The following is a 23,813-nucleotide window of genomic DNA, read 5'->3' on the forward strand; positions in this document are numbered from 1 at the left end:
TCATGCGTAACATCCACAGACACGTCCACTGAAAAGGGGGGAAAGGGGAGGAACACCGGAGACACGGGTTCATAAACTGAGCTGGGCAAACGCTGGACTTCGCTGGTAAGAACTCTGTCCTGCTGTCCACAGGTGATTCTAGGTAGCTTTTACCTTTGTCCTCTAGGCTTTTGGTTCTACCCTCTGTGTGATCCTGCTTTTTATGAGATATGAGATATGTTTACAGCTAAGCAGTATTCCAAGACTATTTTCTGTCCATAGCATTTTTGGGTGCCAAGGCTTACTTACTTTATTTCTTTTTCCTTTCCTTGCCTTTTATTTCCCTCCCTGCCTCCCTCCCTCCCTACCTCCCTTCCTTCCTTCTTTCCTTCCTTTCTTTCCTGGAAATCTCTTTATTTAGACCACTTAATCAATTAGACATAACTGTTGCTTTCCATGTTAAAACAGGTGGTGCTGTTACATAAAATGGGTCTTTGCAGTTTCCAGTGTGGCTTTCCTCTTTTTTTTTTTTTTTTTTTTTTTAATGAGCTCTGACCTAGACCCTGCTGGAAGGCAGCACTGCTTGGCTTCAAAGCCTATCCCACTTTTTGAGTGTTTGTTTTAGCAGCACCCCACTTTTGGGTTCCAACGGTCTGTATTATGTCACTATTCTCTATTAGTGGTCTGTTTGGTGGTAACAAGTTATCCCAAAACGTAGTGGCTTAAACCGGTAGACATGTATTCTTTCATATAGTTTTTGAGGGTCAGGAATCTGGAGGCAGCTTAGCTGGATGCTTCTTGGTCAGAGTCTCATGAGATTGTGGTCAATACGGTGATTGGGGCTGGGACTGAAGAATTGGCCGGAGCGGAGGATCTGCTTCCATGGAACTCCATATAGGCTGCTTACGTGCCTTGCCAGCATGGTAGCTGCCTTTCTGCAGGATGAGAGAGCCAGATGCAGAGCAAGCAAAACGATATGCCATGATTGCTGCCATGTTCTGGTGGTCCCGTGGATCAACTTGTACAGTATAGAAAGGCACTGCACAGGCTGGCGCCGCGGCTCACTAGGCTAATCCTCCGCCTTGCGGCGCTGGCACACCGGGTTCTAGTCCCAGTCGGGGCACCGATCCTGTCCCGGTTGCCCCTCTTCCAGGCCAGCTCTCTGCTGTGGCCAGGGAGTGCAGTGGAGGATGGCCCAGGTGCTTGGGCCCTGCACCCCATGGGAGACCAGGAGAAGCTCCTGGCTCCTGCCATCAGATCAGCGCGGTGCGCCGGCCGCAGCGCGCCTACCGCGGCGGCCATTGGAGGGTGAACCAACGGCAAAAGGAAGACCTTTCTCTCTGTCTCTCTCTCTCTCACTGTCCACTCTGCCTGTCAAAAATTAAAAAAAAAAAAAAAAAAAAAAAAGAAAAAGAAAAAAAAGAAAGGCACTGCACAAGCAGATGAAAACCACGAGGCAGGAATCATTGGGAGCCTTCTGGACATTATCTGCTGCATCTCTGTCTCAAGAATTTCTGGAGTGGGGATTGTGGTGTAGTGGATTGGGACACCCACTTCCCATATTGAAGTGCCAGGTCCAATCCTGCTGCTCCTCTTCCCATCTGGTTTCCTGCTGATGAATCCTGGGAGGCAGCAGATGGTGACTCAAGTACTGGGCCTCTGCCACCCACGTGGGAGTCCCTGATGGAGTTTTTGACTCCTGGCTTTGCATTTGGGGAGTGAACGAACCAATGGATAGAGGATTGATTCTCTCTCTCTCTCTCTCTCTCTCTGCCTTCCAAGTAGATGAAAATAAATAAAAAACATTTAAAAATTATATAAAAAATTTCCTAGGGATGACTGTTTAGTGCAGTTGTTAAAATGCTGCTTGAGATGCAGTTCTAGCTTCCTGCTAATGCACATACTGGGAGGTAGCAGATGATAGCTCATGCACTTGGATCCCTGCTACCAACATGTAACACCTGGTTGGAGTTTCAGGCTCCTGGCTTTGGCCTGGCCCGCCTTTGGTTATTGAGGATATTTGGAGAGTAAACCAGCAGATGGAAGCTCTCTGCTCTGGCTCTCTGCTTTTCAAATAAAATTAAAATAAATAAAAATACTTTAAATTAAAATAAGTACCTATCCAAAAAAAAAAAAGTATCATAGACCACTGAGCATTTATAGAGCCCTTTCACTGGCCAGGTGTTGTGTTAGGCATTCTCTTGGTGTTTCCAGATCTGAATCAAGTCAGTTGTTTGAAGACTAGTAAGACAACCCAAATCTGAACCTAAGGCTGGGGAAAAAGGCTCAGGAACCTAGATGTGAGGCAAAAGCATGAATAAATGACATAAGATGAATAAATAAAGGATTATTGTCTTTGCATTTAAAAATGAATCATGTTCACTACATTTGTGTTCAGCAGCAGCTTCTGGACTTTGGTTTTATATGTAGACCTGCTTGTTAACTATATTCCCTTCAATATACAGCTCTGAATTTTAAAAAGTATTTATTTACTTATTTGAAAGCCAGAGTGACAGAGAGAGCACGAGAGAGCGATATCTTCCATCTATAGGTGTATTCCCCAAATGTCTGTAATGGCCAGGGCTGGGTCATGCCAAAGCCAGGATCCCAGGTCTCCAACGTGGGTGTTGGGGCCCAAGTACGTGAGCCACCCTCTGCTACCTTCCTGGGTGCATTAGCAGAGAGCTGGGTCGGAAGCTGAGCAGCCAGAATGCAGACTGGTGCTCCTACATGGGATGCCAGCATCACAGGGGATAGCTTAACACAGCCCCCAGCTCTGACCTTTTTACTTGTCCTTTCTCATCCTCCTGCTGACTCCTCTCTCCACACTTCATGGAGTCCTGTGGAGCCCCAGATTTATTCTAGTGTAAATGTGTTTCTTTACTTCTTGATACATTTTCTTTTAGAAAACACTGCTCTCATTTCTTTGTCTTTACTTAATTCTGACTTTCCTTTCAGAATTCCACTTCTTTGGGGACCATATTCAGTTTAGGGCTATTCATTCTTTCATGTCTCTTTGTCTTCAAGCCAGTAAGGCTCCCCTCAACCCCTGCAAATGATTTTTATTTATTTAAAAGGCACAGAGACAAATAGGAGACCTCCCATTTGTTAGTTCATTCTCCAAATTCCCAAAATGTCTGGAGCTGGGCAAGGCTGAAGCCAGGAGCCAGAACTCAATCTGGATCTCCCACATGGGTAGCAGGGACACAACCACTTGAGCCATCACTTGCCATCTCTCAGGGTGTGCATTAACAGAAAATTGGATTTAGAAGTGAAAATCAGACTAAAACCTAGACAGTCTGATAAGCAGGCTGGGTATCCCAAGCTGGGTCAGAACCTCTATTTCAGATGCCCATATTTCAAGCCTGTCAGTTTAATCAGCTTGCTTCCTGTTCCAAATTGTTGCTCTTTCTTCATAGAGAAATTCTTTGAAATTTGTGCCATCTCAATCACCCACTATCCCTCTTTGTCGCTGTCAGGAGAATCTCTCTAGTTTATTGTTCTTTGAGTAAAAGACTGGCTTTTCTTTATCAGTTTTCTGTCCATCCTGGGTGATTCTAGTAACCAGGAGGAACACATTAGGTCTTCCTTTTTTTAAAGGTTTGTTTACTGGGACTGGCACTGTGGCTCAGCAGGTTAATGCCTTGGCCTGAAGCGCGGGTATCCCATATGGGTGCTGATTCGAGACCCAGCTGCTCCACTTCTGATCCAGCTCTCTGCTATGGCCTGGGAAAGCAGTGGAAGATGGCCCAGGTCCTTGGGCCCCTGCACTCACATGGGAGACCTGGAAGAAGCTCCTGGCTCCTGGCTTCGGATCTGCACAGCTCTGGCCATTGCGCCATCTGGGGAGTGAACCATCGGATGGAAGACCTCCCTCTCTCTCTGCCTCTCCTCTCTCTGTGTAACTCTGACTTCCAAATAAATAAATAAATCTTTAAAAAAATAAAGGTTTATTTATTATTTATTGAAAGGCAGAGTTACAGTAAAGTAGGAGAAACAGAAAGATCTTCCATCTGGTGGTTCAACTTCTTAGATGTCTACAATGGCTGGATCTGGGCCAGTCCGAAGCCAGGAGCCTGGAACTCCGTCTTGGTCTCCCACAAATGCCTGGCTCTTGCAGGTATTTGGGGAGTGAAGCAGCAGCTGGAAGATCTCTCTTTCTCTCTCTTACTCTATCTGTGTCATTCTCTCAAATAAATAAGTAAATATATAAATAATCCTTGGGGCTGGTACTGTGGCACAGTGGGTTAAAGCCCCAGCCTGCAGCACCAGCTTCCCATATGGGCACTCGTTCAAATCCCGGCTGCTCCGCTTCTGATCCAGTTCCCTGCCAGGGTGCCTGGGAAAGCAGCAGAGGATGGCCCAAGTCCTTGGGCCCCCAAAACCCACGTGAGATACCCAGCAGAAGCTCTGGTCCCTAGCTTCGGATCATCCCAGTCCTGGCCATTGCAGGCATCTGGGGAGTGAACCAGTGAATGTTTCTCCCTCTTTCTGTCTGTAACTCTAGCTCTCAAAAAATCTTTTAAAAAATTAAATAATTCTTAAAAAACAACAATGTGAGGCCGGCACCGTGGCTTAACAGGCTAATCCTCCGCCTTGCGGTGCCGGCACACTGGGTTCTAGTCCCGGTCAGGGTGCCGGATTCTATCCCGGTTGCCCCTCTTCCAGGCCAGCTCTCTGCTGTGGCCCAGGAGTGCAGTGGAGGATGGCCCAAGTGCTTGGGCCCTGCACCCCATGGGAGACCAGGAGAAGCACTTGGCTCCTGGCTTTGGATCAGCGCGATGTGCTGGCCGCAGCGGCCATTGGAGGGTGAACCAGCGGCAAAAAGGAAGACCTTTCTCTCTGTCTCTCTCTCTCACTATCCACTCTGCCTGTCAGAAAAAACACAAACAAACAAAAAAACCAACTATGTGAAGTATGATGTTGAAGGTACAAACTTGCAAGCAGTAAGAGCTTAGACCATTATATTGCTGTCTTGATTGATTTCTTCCATTTTGGTCACAGACTTTCTTCAATCTTCTAAAAAAATTTTTCCCTTGGTTCTGCCAATCTTTCATTTGTGTGTGTGTGTGTGTGTTTCTCTTTTTCCTAGCTGATTTCTTGGAAGAAACAGTTAAATTCAAGGCCAAGTTCAGTCAGTTTAAGAAATACTATTGAGAACCGGCATTGTGGCATAGCAGGTAAAGCTGTGACCTGCGATGCCTACATCCCATATAGGTGCTGGTTTGTGTCTTGGGCTGCTCCACTTCTGATCCAGCTCCCTGCTAATGTGCCTGGGGTAGCCGTGGAAGATGGCCCAAGTCCTTGCACCCATGTGGGAGACCTAGAAGAAGCTCCTAGCTCCTGGCTTCGGATTGGTGCAGCTCTGGTCGTTACGGCCATGTGATGAATGAACCAGCAGATGGAAGACCTCTCTGTCTCGATCTGTCTGCCTCTGCCTCTCTCTAACTCTGCCTTTCAAATAATCAATATAGTGCTTCTTAAAAACAGAAATAAGTCATTATTTGTCTTTATAGTACAGAACAATAACTGAACCCTGATCCATGACTGCCAAGGTGTGTTACAAAGGCCATTCACTAGGTTAGCGATGGGGTCAATGACCTCCAAATTTTCTTTCCACTTTTCTTTTTAAAGATTTATTTATTTGAAAGATTTATTTATTTGAAAGAGTTACACCAAGAGAGAAGGTGAGGTAGAGAGAGAGAGAGAGGTCTTCCATCCACTGGTTCGCTCCCCAATAGGCCACAATGGCCAGAGGTGCACCGATTCAGAGCCAGGAGCCTCATCCGGGTTTCCTACGCAGGTGCGGGGGCCCAAGGACTTGGGTCATCTTCTACTGCTTTGCCAGGCTATAGCATAGAGCTGGATGGGAAGTGGAGCAGCCAGGTCTTGAACCGACACCCATATAGGATGCCAGCATTGCAGGCAGTGGCTTTACCCACTATGCCACAGCGCTGGCCCCTCTTTCCACTTTTAATATTCTGTGTTTTCTAGTTGAATTTTTTCTTTCTTTTTTTTTTTTTTTTTTCTTTTTTGACAGGCAGAGTGGATAGTGAGAGAGAGAGACAGAAAGGTCTTCCTTTTTGCAGTTGGTTCACCCTCCAATGGCCGCCGTGGTAGGCGCGCTGCGGCCGGCACACCACGCTGTTCCGATGGCAGGAGCCAGGTGCTTCTCCTGGTCTCCCATGGGGTGCAGGGCCCAAGCACTTGGGCCATCCTCCACTGCACTCCCTGGCCACAGCAGAGAGCTGGCCTGGAAGAGGGGCAACCAGGTCAGGATCGGTGCCCCGACCGGGACTAGAACCCGGTGTGCCGGCGCCGCAAGGCAGAGGATTAGCCTGTTAAGCCATGGCGCCGGCCCTAGTTGAATTTTTTCATTCCTGACCCTGGTGACAAATATGGGACTATCAGAATTTCTAAAAAATTCTTAATTTGTAGTGTGTTAATAACTAAAGAAGAAATAATGGACTATAATTAGTACCAAATTAGAGTACTGTTATATTTTCATAAAAACATACAGGGAAGTACTTAAACATTATTTCATTTTTAAAAAAATTTTAAAAGATTTATTTATTTGAAAGAGTTACAGGGAGAGAGGAGGAGACAAGAGAGAGCACCATCTTCCATCTTCTGGTTCACTCTCCAAATGGCTGCAACAGCCCAGGCTAGGCCAGGCGGAAGTCAGGTGTAAGGCCACCACAAAACACACCAAACACTGGAGTTAGAGGAAAGGTTTATTGTCAGGTGGGGGAAGCTCGACAGGCTAGGGGGAGAGGGCAAGAGGGTGAGAGAGGAGGAGAGTGTAAGAGCGATCAAGAGAGAGCATGTGTTCAGGAACAGGTCCTCTTAAACCTTTGCTGGGGGGCCAGGCAGGGAAGTAGGAGTAATGAATCCCGTGGTTGGGCCTTGTGGTCACCTGGCTTTTAGCAATGGTGGCGGCTGGGCTAGAGCCCAGGATGGTGTCAGGGCGTAGATCACGCCACAGATAAAACTGCACCATTTTACTAACAACAGGAGTTTCATCCGGGTCTCCCATGGATGAAAAAAATAGCACTTGGGCTATTTTTTGTTGCTTTCCTAGGCAATTAGCAGGGAGCTGGATTGGAAGTGGAACAGCTAGGACTTGAACCAGTACCCACATGGGATGCTGGTATCACAGGCAGTGGCTATACCACAGTGCTGCTCCCTATATGAATGTTTTAAGTAAATTGTGGGGGCCCACACTGTGGCATAGTGGATATATATAATACACACACACACACACACACACATATATATATATATATATATGTCCTTTTTTAAAAAAAGATTATTTTTTTACTTGATACCTTCTATCCTCTGGTTCATTCCCCAAATCAGTTCAATGGCTGGGGCTGGGCCAGGCCAAAACCAGAAGCCAGGAGCCTCTTTGAGGTCTCCTAGGTGGGTGTCAGGGGCCCAGGGCTTGCGCCATCTGCTGCTGCTTTCTCAGGTGCAGTAGCAGGAAGCTGGATCAGAAGTGGAACAGCTGGGTCTCGAACCAGTGCCCACATGGGATGCTGGTGTTGCAGGCAGAGATTTAACCCATTGTACCATAATGCTGGCCCCATGATGGTATATATTTTGAAACAGTACCTCATTCAAAGTCAGGTCCAGCTATTATAATTGGTATCTGATACATATATAGCTCTTTAATATGATCCAGGTATTAATATGCATTCTTCAGAATTTTTAATTAATACAATCCTTTTTTTTTTTTAATTTATTTTATGTATTGAAAGGTAGAGTTACAGAGAGAAATTTTCCACCTGCTGGTTCACTCCCCAAATGACCACAATGGCCTGGGCTGGGCCAGGCTGAAGCAGGAGCTAGGAGCTTCATCCAAGTCTCCCATATGGGTGCAGGGGCCCAAGGACCTGGACTATGTTTCACTGCTTTCCCAGGCACATTAGCAGGAAGCTGAATCAGAAACGGAGCAGACAGGATTTGAACCAGCACCTGTATGGGACGCTGGTGTCACAGGTGATGGCTTAACCTGCTATGCCACAGCACCAGTCCCTAGCTAATAAAATTCTTTACCAAAGTTACAAGAAAGGTATTTTTGTATTGTCATAAAATATACATGACACGGAATTTCCTGTTTTAACCGTTTTTAAGTGTGTAGTTCCATGTGCTGCATTCGTGTTACTGTGTAGCCGTCACCACCATCCATCTGCAGAGCGTCTTGATCATCCAAAACTGAAGCTGCCTGCTGATTCAGTGATAATTTCACAGCTCTCAGCTCCTGCCAGCCACCTTTCTATTTTCTCTCTCAATGTGTTGTTCTAAGTGGAATCATACAATATTTGTCTTTGTGTGTCTGACTTAGTTCACTTAGCATAATGTCCTCAAGGTTCATCCATGTTTGTAGCATGGGTCAGAATTTCCTTCCTTTTTGAGGCTGAATAATATGAGTAGTCCATTGTGTGTATAGACCACATTTTGTTTACCCATTCATCCATCGATGGACATTTGAGTTGTTTCCACCCTTTTCTTGGCTTTTGTAAATAATGCTGTTATGAACACTGGTGTATAAATATTTGTTTGAGTCTCTGCTTTCAATTCTTTGGATATTTACCCAGAAGTGGTATTGCTAAATCATGATAATTTGATGTTTACCTTTTTGAGGAACCCCTCTGTGGTTTTCCAAGGAAGATAGTAGTATTGTCAGCATTTTGTAGATGAGGAAGTATATGCCCAGAAAGGCTAAGGAACTTGCCCAGCGTCTCACAGCTAGTTTGTGGAAGAGGCAAGGTTTGAAGCTCGAGTTCTTAACCAGTATACTATATTTAACTTCCTCTTTTGTATCCATCTTATGAATAATGGGACATTATGGGATTGGCGTTTGGGGCTGGAGTTTGGGGATATCACGTTCTGTATCAAGAGTGCCTGATTTAAGGCCCTCTTCTGCTGCTGATCTAGTTTCCAGCTAATTCCCCTCCTGGGAGGCAGCAGGGCGTGACTCAAGTACTTGGTGTCTCTGCTACCCATGTGGGAGACCTGGATTAAGTTCTGGGCTCATGGCTTTAGCCTGTCCCAGTCCTGGCTATTGTGGCATTTGGGGAATAAACCAAGGGATGGAAGATCTATGTCTGACTCCAAGTCTTCCAAATAAATACATACCTAAATTAAGAAAATTAAATAGGACGTTATATTTTTCTGATTGGTGAAGATTGGCATCATTTGGAGTTTTAAGAATTGGATTGTATCAAACCAATATTTTATTTTACTTTATTTTTGACAGGCAGAGTGGACAGTGAGAGAGAGAGAGACAGAGAGAAAGGTCTTCCTCTGCCGTCGGTTCACCCTCCAATGGCCGCCGCGGCTGGCACGCTGCGGCCGGTGCACCGCACTGATCCGGAGCCAGGTGCTTCTCCTGGTCTCCCATGGGGTGCAGGGCCCAAGCACTTGGGCCATCCTCCACTGCACTCCCGGGCCACAGCAGAGAGCTGGCCTGGAAGAGGGGCAACCGGGACGGAATCCGGCGCCCCAACCGGGACTAGAACCCGGTGTGCCGGTACCGCAAGGTGGAGGATTAGCCTAGTGAGCCGCGGCGCCGGCTACCAATATTTTATTATTAATATTCCCTTCTTGGGTTGATTGCTTTTAGATGAGTAAATTATAATTCTTGCTCTTAAATTTTTTTCAGAGTATATTAGATCAGTATACAGGAAATTCTTTATCTTTTATTTATTTTTTAAAGATTTATTTTATTTCTTTGAAGGACAGAATTACATGGAGAGGTAGAGCCAAAGAGAGAAAGAGAGGTCTTCCATCTGCTGGTTCACTCTCCAAATGGCCGCAGTGGCCAGAGCTGAGCTGAACCAGGAGCCAGGAGCTTCTTCCAGATCTCCCAAGCAGGTGCAGGAGCCCAAGGATTTGGGCCATCTTTCACTGCTTTCCCAGGCCATAACAGAGAGCTGGCACTGCAGGTGAGGACTTTAACCCACTGTGCCACAGTGCCAGCCCCAGGAAACTCTTTAGCAATTTGTATTGTACAGTTTATCTCAGCCAAAAGGATGCGAAGTGATAGCAGCTTGTATTCTGCGAAACAAAAAAACAGCAGCTAAAGGGCACTGATCTAGTATCTCTGTCATAAGAAGCCTGACTCCAGATACTCTCACTATAAAACTTAGAATTATACTTTATTTATTGATTTTTAAAGATTTTATTTATTTGAAAGGTAGAGTGACAGAGAGAGAGAGAGATCAATCTACCATCTGCTGGTTCACTCCCTAGATGGCCACAATCTTCCTAGATGGCTGGGGCTTGGCCAGGCCAAAGCCAGGAACTCCATCTGGGTTTCTCACAAAGGTGCCAGGGGCCCAGGTACTTGGGCCATCCTTCTGTACTTTCCCAGCTTTGTTAGCAAGGAGCTGGATCAGAAGTAGAGCAGACAGGATTTGAGCCAGTGCTTTGATACGGAATGCCTGGATTGCAAGCGGCAGCCCAGCCTGCTGCCCCACAATGCTGGCCCCTACAATTATATTTTTTAAAAGGATATTCTGGGGCCGGCGCCGCGGCTCAATAGGCTAATCCTCCGCCTAGCGACGCCGGCACACCGGGTTCTAGTCCCGGTCGGGGCACCAATCCTGTCCCGGTTGCCCCTCTTCCAGGCCAGCTCTCTGCTGTGGCCAGGGAGTGCAGTGGAGGATGGCCCAGGTCCTTGGGCCCTGCACCCCATGGGAGACCAGGAGAAGTACCTGGCTCCTGCCATCGGAACAGCGCGGTGCGCCGGCCGCAGCGCGCTACCGCGGCGGCCATTGGAGGGTGAACCAACGGCAAAAGGAAGACCTTTCTCTCTGTCTCTCTCTCTCTCTCTCTCACTGTCCACTCTGCCTGTCAAAAAAAAAAAAAAAAAAAAAAAGGATATTCTGGGCCGGCGCCACTTCTCACTAGGCTAATCCTCTGCCTGCGGCACCGGCACCCCGGGTTCTAGTCCCAGTTGGGGCGCTGGATTCTGTCTCGGTTGCTCCTCTTCTAGTCCAGCTCTCTGCTGTGGCTGGGGAAGGCAGTGGAGGATGGCCCAAGTGCTCGGGCCCTGCACCCGCATGGGAGACCAGGAGGAAGCACCTGGCTCCTGGCTTCGGATTGGCGCAGTGTGCCGGCCGTAGCAGCCATTTGGGAGGTGAACCAACAGAAAAGGAAGACCTTTCTCTCTGTCTCTCTCTCTCACTGTCAAACTCTGCCTGAAAAAAAAAAAAAAAGGATATTCTGAACATTGATCATTTCATGGCTATTCTAAAAGCCTCTTTTGACATTGGTGCTATTAAATTAGATTAAAGTTGCCTTAGAAATACTATGGAAGCTCCCCTTAACTTGCTTGCTAGATCAACATATATTAGAGTTTTCATTTTTAAAGCATACTGGTTCTCCAAGCATGTAGAATATCTTTGCCATTAAGTCTGATGTTAGTGGTGTGTTTTCCAAAGCTACCTTTGTTGTGTTGAGGAGCTCCTTTCTATCCCGTTTTCTGAGTGTTTTTATCATGAAAGGATGTTGGATCTTGTTAAGTACTGTTTTAGTGTCTAATGAGATGATTGTGTTTTTTCCCTTCATTCTATTAATGCGATGTATTACATTAATTTAGTTTTCATATGGTGAGCCCATCTTACATTCCTGGGATAAGCCCTATTTGGTCATGGCATTTTATATATGGCTAGACACAGTTTGCTAATATTTTCTTGAGGATTTTTGTGTTTATAACAGATATCTTCCTGTAGTTTTTTCCACAGTATTTTTGTATAGTTCCTTGTTTTGTTTGGTGTTATTTCTTCTTTAGTCTGTGGCACCATATGTGTGTTGTATCTTTCACATTGGAGCACATGGCACAAAACAGCCACATGATACAAGGCATAATGGAGCATGGTCCATAGCATGAAACGTAGTTTTGCTCTTCAGTATTAGGAAGATAGAATAGAATGCTTTTAGATAACTTTTTATGTTTGTTTATTTTCATCTATTTGGAAAGGAGAGAGAGAGAGAAAAAGAGAGAAAGAGACATTTTCTCCTGCTGGTTTACTCCCCAGATGCTTGAAACAGCCAGAGCTGGGCCAGGTGGAAGCCAGGAGTCCAGAACTGCAGCTTGGTTTCTGATGTGAGTGGCAGGGACCCAGCTCGTAGAGGATTTTTAATGAGACTGCTTCTCTCAGTTTACCAATTAATTATAGGAGACAAGAACCACCTTTAAACTAGACTACAGAGCAGTTTTTACCCATGGCTTAAATACTGTCTCTCTCTCTCTCTCTCTCTCTCTCTCTATATATATATATATAGTATATAATATATTGTATATATTATACAACAATATATAATATATTGTATATAATATATATTAAGATTTATTTGTTTATTCAAAAGGCAGAGTTAAAGAGATTGAGAAATCAGTTTTCCCTCTACTGTTTCACTCCTTAAATGGCTGTAATGGCAGGAACTGGGCCAGTCCGAAGCCAGGAACTGGGAGCTTCTTCTGGGTCTCCCATGCAGGTGGTGCCTCTACCTGTTGAGCCACAGTGCTGGCCCCATGACTCCAGTTATACTGACAAATGATAGAAGAGTATGAAATAGTGGTAGCACATTGTTCATATGATATTTTGAAAACTTTTACTTTATCTTTTCTATGCAAATGCTTTTGAGAATATTTCTACTACTAAATTACTATAATTCACACAGGTTTTCTTTTTTCTGATCAATATTTAAGTAATTTAGTTTTGGAAATGTAATGTTGAAAAAGAAAATTATCATAGATAAAAGTTGAGAAACTTCTGCTTATTACTAATACTTTAAAGCAGACATTATTTCACTAGAAAATTTTAAGCAAACAGTTTCATATTGAAACCATTTGGCAGGGAAATAAATATCTGGAAATATACTCTTGAGCTATTAAGATGCTGCCAACTGTTTATTTTCTGAGGATACATTTGATTTAGTGTTGCCAGTGTATACACATAATAAAGTAGATGACTCATAAAAATGTTAATCTGTTATTGATAGTCTTCTTGAAGAAAGTTTACATTAAGCAATTGGTATATATTTTTAAAAAAGATTTTATTTATTTGAGAGGTAGAGTTATAGAAAGTGAGAGGGAGAGACAGAGAGGTCTTCCATTTGCTGGTTCACTCCCCACGTGGCCAGAATGGGTGGAGCTGTGCGGATCTGAAGTCAGGAGCCATGAGCCTCCTCCCAGTCTCCCACATGGGTGCAAGGGCCCAAGCACCTGAGCCATCTTCTGCTCTCCCAGGCCATAGCAGAGAGCTGGATTGGAAGAGGAACAGCTGGGACTCAAACTGGTGCCCATATGGGATGCCAGCACTGCAGGCGGAGGATTAACCTATTGTGCCACAGTGCCAGTCCCACAATTGGTTTATTTTTATTTTACTTTTTCAGTAACTTTTTTTTTTTTTTTGACAGGCAGAGTGGACAGTGAGAGAGAGAGACAGAGAGAAAGGTCTTCCTTTTCCGTTGGTTCACCCCACAATGGCCGCTGTGACTGGCCCGCTGCGGCTGGCACACTGTGTTGATCCGAAGCCAGGAGCCAGCTGCTTCTCCTGGTCTCCCATGGGGTGCAGGGCCCAAGGACTTGGGCCATCCTCCACTGCACTCCCAGGCCACAGCAGAGAGCTGGACTGGAAGAGGAGCAACCGGGACAGAATCCAGCCCTGACCAGGACTAGAACCCGGTGTGCTGGTGCCGCAGGTGGAGGATTAGCCTATTGAGCCATGGCGCTGGCCTTTCAATAACTTTTTTATTTGTGTAAAGAATACCCACATTTTATTAGAATAAGAAATGTTTAATTATATAATTACCTTCCTGTGAGTCTAAGAATGATGTGCCTTCCTCTCTTTCAAAGAAGTTTTTTTAAAGATTTATTTATGGGGCGGTGCTGTGGCGTAATAGGTTAAGTGTCCATCTGCATCGTCGGCATCCCATATGGGTGCTGGTTTGTGTCCTAGCTGTTGCTCTTCTGTTCCAGCTCTCTGATATGGTCTGGGAAAGCAATAGAAGATGGCCCAAGTGCTTGGACCCCTGTACCCATGTGGGAGACCTGGAAGAAGCTCTGGGCTCCCGGCTTTGGATCGGCCCAGCTCTGGTTGTTGTGGCCATTTGGGGAGTGAACCAGCAGATGGAAGATTCGTTCTCTCTCTCTCTCTCTCTCTCTCTCTCTCTCCCTCTCCATCCCTGTAACTCTACCTTGCAAATAAATACATAAAATCTTAAAAAAAAGAGAGGTTTATTTATTTATTTGAAAGGCAGAGTTTCAGAGAGAGAAAGAGAGAGGTCTTCCATCTGCTGATTCACTTCTCAGTGGCTGCAACAGCTGGATCTGGGCCAGTCCAAAGCCAGGAACTTGGAACTTCTTCGGGGTCTTTCACGTAGGAGCAGGGGGCAAGCACTTGAGCCATCTTCTGTTGCTTTCCCAGGCCATAGCATAGAGCTGGATCAGAAATGGAGCAGCCAGGACTTGAACTGGTGCCCACATGGGATGCCAGCACTGCAGGCAATGGTTTTACCCACTATGCCACAGTGCTGGCACCGCTGCTTTCAGTTTTTTTAGGTGTATACCCAGAAGTGGAATTGCTGGATCCATGATAAACTGATGTTAAATTTTTTTACGGCATGAAATACTGTGTTCCATGGCATCTGTGCTATTTTGCATTATTGACAGCAATTCACAAAGGTTCTAATTTCTTCACATGCACAGACACTTGTCTCTTTATCTGTCTGTGCTGCCAAAGAAAATACCTGAGACTGGATAATTTATGAAGAACAGAAACACATTCCGAGGCTGGTGGTGTGATGTGGCTGGTAAAACTACCACCAGCAGTGCTAGCATCCCATATGGGCGCCGGTTCAAGACCTGGCTGTTTCACTTCCAGTCCAGCTCTCTGCCATGGCCTGGGAATGCAGAGAAGATGGCACAAGTGCTTGGGCCCCTGCACCAGCATGGGAGACTGGGAGGAGGCTCCTGGCTCCTGGCTTCGGATTGGCCCACCTTCAGGCATTGTGGTCATTTGGGGAGTGAACCAGCAGATGGAAGACCTCTCTCTCTCTGCCTCTGCCTCTGCCTCTGCCTCTCTGTAACTCTGCCTTTTAAATAAATAAATAAATCTTAGAAAAAAAGAGAGGCCGGCGCCGCGGCTCACTAGGCTAATCCTCTGCCTTGCGGCGCCGGCACACCGGGTTCTAGTCCCGGTCGGGGCACCGATCCTGTCCCTCTTCCAGGCCAGCTCTCTGCTGTGGCCAGGGAGTGCAGTGGAGGATGGCCCAAGTGCTTGGGCCCTGCACCCCATGGGAGACCAGGAGAAGCACCTGGCTCCTGCCATCGGATCAGCGCGGTGTGCCGGCCGCAGCGCGCCTACCGCGGCGGCCATTGGAGGGTGAACCAACGGCAAAAGGAAGACCTTTCTCTCTGTCTCTCTCTCACTGTTCACTCTGCCTGTCAAAAAAAAAAAAAAAAAAAAGAAAAGAAAAAAAGAGAGAGAGGGACTGGTGCTGTGGCGCAGTGGGTTAAAGCCCTGGCCTGAAGCACCGGCATCCCATATGGGCACTGGTTCTAATCCCGGCTGCTCCACTTCCGATCCAGCTCTCTGCTGTGGCCTGGGAAAGCATTAGAAGATGACTCAAGTCCTTGGGCCCCTGCACCCGCATGGGAAGCCCAGAAGAAGCTCCTGGCTCCTGACTTCGGATTGGCACAGTTTCAGCTGTTGCGGCCATCTGGGGAGTGAACCATCGGATGGAAGACCTCTCTCCCTCTCTGTCTGATGCCTCCCCTCTCTCTGTGTAACTCTGACTTTCAAGTAAATAAATAAATCTTTACAAAAAAAAAAAAAAAAAAAAAGAGAGGGAGGGAGGAAGGAAGGAAGGAAAGAGGGAAGGAAGAAACGTGTTCCTTCTAGTTCTAGATGCCGGGCAGTCTGAGGTCAGTGCAGCACTATCTGCTGAGGGTCTTCTTGCTGTGTCATCCCGTGGTGGGGGGAGAGAGGGTGAGCGGGGAGAGGGGCCAAACTCATCCTCGCCTAATGAAACCACTGCTGTAATAAAGCAGCAGTCCGTTTCTGAGGGCTGGGACCTCATGGCATAATGAGGTCTCACAGCTCTACACTGTTTTGGAAGGGATAAATATCCAAATCATAGCAACTTGTCATTTTCCATTTTTATGATAACTATCCAAATGTGTGTTAAGTATTATCTCATGTTATTTTGATTTGTGATTCGCTTTGTGGCAGTGGAAATGGAAAGGAAGGGACAAGTTTTTGAGAAATGTTTAATAAAAGGTGTTGATGATAAAATAGAAACATTAAAATGTATTGTTGGAAATTGAGTTGATATGTATGGTACATTTGGAAGATAGGGATCAGAAAATCAGTGGGATACAGCAAGGAGGAATACTGGATGTGTCCTGGAGAGGTGAATCTAATGGAGTAGCAGTTTTCAGTGCCAGGTTGAAATAAGGAAGGGGGCTAGCATTGTGGTGCAGTGGGTCAACAACTGCCTGTGATACTGGCATCCCAACTGGGTGCTGGTTCAAGTCCCAGCTGCTCCACTTCCCATCCAACTTCATGCTAATATGCCTGGGAAGACAGCAGATGATGGCCCAAGTCCCTGGGCCCCTGCAGCGTCTAGGAGACCTGGAAGAAGCTCCTGGATCTTGGCTTTGGCCTAGCCCAGCCTCAGGCAAATGTGGTCATTTGGGGAGTGAACCAGGGGTGGAAGATTCATTTCTCTCTCTCTCTCGCTCTCTCTCTCTCTCTCTTCCTTTTTCTGTAATTGTGCCTTTCAAGTAAATTTTAAAAAAAAGAATGCCGGTGCCGTGGTTCAACAGGCTAACCCTCTGCCTAGCGGCGCCGGCACACCGGGTTCTAGTCCTGGTCGGGGAGCCCGATTCTGTCCTGGTTGCCCCTCTTCCAGGCCAGCTCTCTGCTATGGCCCAGGAGTGCAGTGGAGGATGGCCCAAGTGCTTGGGCCCTGCACCCCATGGGAGACCAGGATAAGCAGCTGGCTCCTGCCTTCAGATCAGCATGGTGCACCGGCCGCAGCGCGCCGGCCGCGGCGGCCATTGGAGGGTGAACCAACGGCCAAGGAAGACCTTTCTCTCTGTCTCTCTCTCTCACTGTCCACTCTGCCTGCCAAAAAAAAAAAAAAAAAAAAAGAAACAAGGAAGGTTATCAGATAAGTCTAGAATGTAAGATATTCTGTAAGATTATATGTAGTAGGTTGCTTTAGTAAGCTAATTTCCTAGAAGTGGGAGGTGGGAAGGATAGAGGATGATTTTCATTTAAGAGGAATAAAGAATACATACATAACCAGCAAATGCAGTACATAAACTTGATTGGATTTTAGGTTGAAAAAGTTAGCTATGAGACATTTGGGGGCAGGTGGACTGGATATTAGATGATCTTTACTGAAGGTTATGTAGAGAATGTCCTTATTTTTATGAGGTGCATAAGTCTGCAATTACAGATGAAGGGAAGAATAAAAATGGCAAAATAATTAGTAATGCTTCAATCTAGGTAATGGTTATAGAATTGTTTACAATACAAAGCTTTTGACTTTTCTGTGTGCTTGAAACTTTTTGTAATTGTAGCTGGTAGAAAAAATAGGACAGGCTAGGAGCACAAAGGGGTTATGAGCAGCAATGGGGAGTAGAACATTGCCCAACGCTCCCTTAAATCCGAGAGAGAGTTGAGCCATAGAAGAAGGAGCAGCCAGGTTTCCAAAGGACTTAGAGAGGTTATGAACTCAGTACATTTCTTTTGTTTTTCAAAGATTTATTTATTTATTTGAAAGGCATGGGGTGGGGGGAGAGAGAGAGAGAGAGAGAGAGAGAGAGGAAATCTGCTAGTTCACTCTTCATATGGCATATGGCTGTAACAGTCTGGGCTAGACCAGGCCAAAGCCAGGGGCCAGGAGCTTTCTCTAGGTTTCTCACATGGTTGGCAGGGACCCAAATACTTGGGCCATTTGTGCTGCTTTCCCAGGTGCATTAACAGAGAGCTGGATCAGAAGTGGAGCAGCCAGGTGTTGAAGTAGTTGGTCATATGGATGCTGGTGCCGAAGGAGGTTGCTTAACCCACTGTACTACAACGATGGCCCCAACCTCATTAAGCTTCAGGGAGATAAGACAGATGCACAGAGATGAATTGAGCAAGATTGTATTTGATTAAAAAAATGGGCTATAATGAAAATTTGGAAACAATCCAAACATCCCTAATTAGGAGATTGGTTACATAAATTTCAACAAAACTCTAGAGTACTAAACAGTCAGTAAAGATAATAACAACATCATTTTTGAGAATGAAGGATGTTCAGAATTTATTAAGAGAAAAATCAGAGAACAACATTAAAAGTAATTAAGTCTGTGTAGTAGGATTTGAAGTGCTTTTTACTTAAAATTCTTTTTTCATATTCTTTTCTCCCCTTCCAGTTATGTGTGAAGTTGATGATCAGAAAGGAAATGGAACTGTTTTCATTTTAGAAAAGCAAATGTAAACAGCTGACCTGGAAAATTGTTTCCAGTAATTTTGATGTAGAATTAATTGTTTATTATTCAAAGAGCTGATACAAATTAAGGAGTAATTGAAGATCGCAGTAGGGAGGCACAGGGCACATGAACAGACAGTTCAAAACAGAAAACAGAGGTGGTAAGCAGACATACGGATCCTTACTCCGACTGTCTTGTAATCGAAGTGTAAATTTAAGTAATGAGGTAGCATCCATTTTTGTTTACTAGATTAGCAAAAGTTGTATACTGTCATGTTATTGATGATAAAAGTGAATTGTATCAATAAGTTGTGGTACCTTCTGGTGGTACTATTCAGAGTGGAAGATTATTCATTATTCAAAATTGTGGGCTGGGTTGCAGCATGGAAACATTGTAACATGGGGTGAGCTAGGGTGCTCTAGTTTGTCCACGGGGCACTAGCAGTCAGGTTGGGTGTGGGCAGAGGAACAGCAGCATTGTTCAAGGGAGAAAGATTGGGGTTCAATTTAGTTCTGCCTCCTAAGACCTGGGATTTAGGTCAGATTGTTTCCCTTCGCTGAGCTTTGGTTTCTTTTTTTCCAAGGAGTCACCTCTCTGGTTGTAAATGTACATTAAGCACCCGACAGAACCTGATGCACAGGCAGTGCTTACTCCATAAGTGCCGAATGAATGGATGATAGTAATTAAATGCTCTCTGTAAAAGGATGTGTATGAGGGGCCGGTGCCGCGGCTCACTGGGCTAATCTTCTGCCTGCAGCACCGGCACCCCGGGTTCTAGTTCCGGTTGCTCCTCTTCCAGTCTAGCTCTCTGCTGTGGCCCAAGAAGGCAGTGGAGGATGGCCCAAGTGCTTGGGCCCTGCACCCGCATGGGAGACCAGGAGGAAGCACCTGGTTCCTGGCTTCGGATGAGTGCAGTGCGCCGGCCATAGCAGCCACTTGGGGGGTGAACCAACAGAAAAGGAAGACCTTTCTCTCTGTTTCTCTCTCTCACTGTCAAACTCTGCCTGTAAAAAAAAAAAAAAAAAAAAAAAAAAAAAAAAAAAAAAAAAAGGATGTGTATGAGGAAAGTTTGGAGGGGAAAACAGAAAAATGATTAGTGATTATATTAGTCTAAAGAGATGTGAATATAGGCCAGCACTGTGGCTTAGTAGGTAAAGCTGCCACCTGTAGTGGTGACATGCCATATGGGTGCTGATTCAAGTCCCCACAGTTCCACTTCCCATCCAGCTCTCTGCTATGGCCTGGGAAAGCAGTAGAAGACGGCCCAAGTCCTTGGGCCCCTGTACCTGCATGGCAGATCCAGAAGAAGCTCCTGGCTTCGGATTGGCCCAGCTTCAGCTGTTGTGACCATTTAGGGAATGAACCAGCAGATGGAAGACTTTTGTTTCTCTGCCTCTGCCTCCCTGTAACTCTGTCTTTCGAATAAATAAATAATTTTTTTTTGACAGAGTGGACAGTGAGAGAGAGAGAGAAAGATCTTCCTTTTCTGTTGGTTCACCCCCCAGTGGCCGCTGCTGCCAGCGCACCGTACTGATCCGAAGCCAGGAGCCAGGTGCTTCCTCCTGGTCTCCCATGTGGGTGCAGGGCCCAAGCACTTGGGCCATCCTCCACTGCCTTCCCGGGCCACAGCAGAGAGCTGGACTGGAAGAGGAGCAACCAGGACAGAATCCAGTGCCCTGACCGGGACTAGAACCCTGTGTGCCGGCGCTGCAGCCTATTGAGTCGCGGCGCCAGCCAATAAATAAATATTTTTTAAAAAGAAATATTAAGGCCGGCGCCGTGGCTCAACAGGCTAATCCTCCGCCTTGCGGCGCCGGCACACCGGGTTCTAGTCCCGGTCGGGGCACCGATCCTGTCCCGGTTGCCCCTCTTCCAGGCCAGCTCTCTGCTGTGGCCAGGGAGTGCAGTGGAGGATGACCCAAGTGTTTGGGCCCTGCACCCCATGGGAGACCAGAATAAGCACCTGGCTCCTGCCATCGGAACAGCGCGGTGCGCCGGCCGCAGCGCGCTACCGCGGCGGCCATTAGAGGGTGAACCAACGGCAAAAGGAAGACCTTTCTTTCTGTCTCTCTCTCTCACTGTCCACTCTGCCTGTCGAAAAAAAATAAAAAAAAAAAAAAAATAAAAAATAAAAAAGAAATATTAAAAGAAAAGAAATGTGAGTAATTTAAAAAGTTCCCCTCCTCAGGGATCTGCTCAGATGTCCCTGATGACTAGGGCAGGCCTTTCCACACTACCCTGTCACCCCAGGCTCCCTACCCAGCCCCAGCATTCTGCACAGCTCTTCCCTGATGCATTTTTTCTCTTTTTTGGTACCACTTGATCTACCATAAGTTTTACCAAAAATGTACAAGCTTATATATCTTCCCCAATATATTTTTCTCTTTTTTTTATTTGTTACAACATTCATACTCAGAATAGCGTTTAACACATCACGTGGAGTATTTAAAATGTTCAAGAAAATGTGTATTATGAAATAACTATGCACAAATTTAAAAATTTTGACACCAAAATAAGCCCTTTAATCCTGTTTGCCACAGTTTCTTTTCTTTTCTTTTTCTTTTTTGCCTCTTAATAAGCACTAGGTAAATGTTTAATACACGACTGCTTCATATGGGTAAGCCTAGTCCCAAAATTAGTTGGAGGGAGTGTTGCCTGTTGCTTTTATGCCACTCATCCCCCAACTTCAGGCATCCTCAAGTATAGAATAAAGCAAGGTAGGCAGGGCACACTACTGATTAGCAGGTGGTTTCCTTGCATTGAGTTTATTCTGCTCTCAGGCTAGCTCTACCCAAACTGCTTGAGAGAGAAGATAGACTGAAGCTGGAAAATACTCTCTTACCTTGATCTGTGTGGTGGTTCCACCAGTGTGTACATACACAAAAGCTTATTAAGCTGTACACTTAAGATTGGAGTAGGGGTGGGCATTGCATTGCGATGCAGTGGGTTGGGCTTCCACTTGGGACACCCTCCTCGAGTCCTGGCTGCTGCTTCTGATTGAGTTTCCTGCTAATGCACCTGGGAGGCAGCGGATGATGGCCCCAGTACCTGCATCTCTGCCACCATATGGGAGGCCTGGAAGGACGTTCTAGCTTCTGGCTTTAGCCTAGCTCAGCTCTGGCTGTTGTGGGCATTTGGGGAGTGAACTAGCAGATAGAAGATATCTCCGTGTCTCTTTCTTTCTCTGTCACTCTGCCTTTTAAATAAATATTTTTTTAAAAAAGATTAGAAGAGTTTTCTTTTTTGAAAAGAGGTTTTTTTGTTTTGTTTTGTTTTTGGTAGCAGTTAGTTTGTTCTTTTATTTGACAGCTCCAGAGGAATGAGACTGTCTAATACCTAAGACCAGGAAGGGGTTCCTCATTTTTCCTTATTCAGATTTTTAAAAAGATTTAGTTTGTTTATTTGAAAGACAGAGTTACAGAGAGACAGAGGGAGAGAGAGAGAGAATCTTTCATCAGCTGGTTCATGCCCTGAATGGCTCTAACGGCCAGGGCTGGGCCAGGCTGAAACCAGGAGCTAGGAGCTTCTTCTGGGTCTCCCACATGGGTGGCAGAGACACAAGTACTTGGGCCATCCTCAGCTGCTTTTGCCAGGCCATTAGCAGGGAGCTGGATCAAAAGTGGAGCAGCCAGGACATGAATTGGTGCCCCTGTGGGATGCCAGCATTGTTAGGCAGTGGCTTTACCCACTATACCGTAATACTGGCCCCAAATTGTTGTTTAGTTACTGAGATTTTTGTTGTGAATTTAAAATTAAAGTGAAATAATTTTTATTTACTTTGTCTTTTGCAGTAGCAGAATTACAGAAAAAAATCAAAGAGGCATTTGAAGTATTTGACCGTGAGTCGAATAATACAGTGGATGTGAGGTTTGGAAACTTTTATCTTACTACGATTCAAAATTACTGCTTCAACTCATAAAGTAGAAGAGAACTCTTTTCTTTTTATATTGTACCTTGCATTTCTTACGCTATTTTGAATATTTATTTTCTTGTCCCTGTGAAAGGTCTTTGCTAACTGTTGCCTCAGATAAGTATCCTTATTCTCCATAGTCTGGTAGAAAGGATATATCCTGATTTCTCACTCCAACCTACAGATTGTAAACTCTGTGAGATGACTTCTGTGATAGTTTTAGTGTTTGGCACATAGTTGGCACTTAGTAAATGTTTGCTGAATGAACGAATAGAATTTAAATATATATAGGTAAATGTTGTGGTACAGCAGGTTAAGCAGCAACTTGGAATGCCCTCATCCCATATTGGAGTTCTGGTTTGAGTCCTGGCTACTCTGCTTCTGAGCCAGCTCCCTGCTTATGCACCTGGAAAGCAGTGGATGATGGCCCAAGTGCTTGAGTTCTTGCCACCCATGTGGGAGATCCAGTTAGAGTTCCTGGTTCCTGGCTTCAGTTTGGACCCAGCTGTTGTGGCCATTTGGGAAGTAAATCAGTGGATGGAAAATCTCTCTCTGTCTTTTCCTTTTTCTCTCTTTCACTTTCTCTGTCATTATGCCTTTCAAATAAATTAAGAGTATGTAGATATATTATCAAGATATGAATGGGCCATTAAAAAGAATGATTAATAATGCTTAAGCCGAGGTACATTCTCCAGTAAAACAGTAGAAAAACCAAACCAAAACAGAATACAGTGGAAACATACAAAGATGAAATATGTCTGATCTGGAATGAAGGACAGGAGATAAAGAGTAATGTAACCATGAATGAGGTGGGTGTTGTGGCCTAGTGGGTAAACCACCACTTAACGATGCCCTCATCGCATATCTGGGTACCTGCTTGAGCCCTGGCTCTTCCATTTCTGACCCAGCTTCCTGCAAACACAAACTGGGAAGCCCTAGATAATAACTCAAGTACCTGGGCGTCTGGCACCCACGTGGGAGATGAGGGTGGAGTTTTGGCCTCTTGCTTTGGCCTGATCCAGCTCTGGCTCTGCCCCAAATGTGGCCATTTGGGGAGTGATCCAGTGGATGGAGGATCTCTGTGTGTCTGTCTCTATTTCTCTCTGCTGTCTGTCACTCTGCCTTTCAAATAAAATAAGCATTTTAAAAATAAACATAATGTTGTACATCATAAAACAATAACTAAAAGAAACACAAATATATGAGTCCAATAGAAATTATAGGATGTGGGCCACATATATCAAAGAAAGGCAGTGGAACTGTTCTTAAAGAGGATAATTTCAAGGGGTCACAATCTCAAGGCCCCGTGCCTAATGCAGGGCTGGCAGAGCAGTAAGACATGACTTAGGAAAGCAGTGCTGGAGTGGAGCTGGTTGGTGCCTGTAAGCCGGTGCCATCACTGCCTGGACTGCTCAGAGGACTCGG

At 45.5% G+C, this 23,813-nt stretch overlaps 1 protein-coding gene across 3 annotated transcripts in view; it reads left to right on the forward strand.

Annotated features, from left to right (window-relative positions):
* Window positions 1-23,813, forward strand: part of EFCAB2 (EF-hand calcium binding domain 2) — a 141,349-nt gene that overhangs the window by 24,516 nt on the left and 93,020 nt on the right. For all 3 annotated transcript variants that reach the window (XR_009867935.1, XM_062210727.1, XM_062210728.1), the window contains exon 2: window positions 22,270-22,345. Coding sequence is in view for 2 of the 3 variants with exons in the window: in XM_062210727.1 (XP_062066711.1) it covers window positions 22,270-22,345 (76 nt within the window). In the remaining variant the exon portion in view is untranslated. The remainder of the gene's footprint in view (window positions 1-22,269; window positions 22,346-23,813) is intronic.

The sequence above is a fragment of the Lepus europaeus genome, chromosome 14 (genome assembly GCF_033115175.1).
Source record: "Lepus europaeus isolate LE1 chromosome 14, mLepTim1.pri, whole genome shotgun sequence".
NCBI lineage: Eukaryota > Metazoa > Chordata > Mammalia > Lagomorpha > Leporidae > Lepus > Lepus europaeus.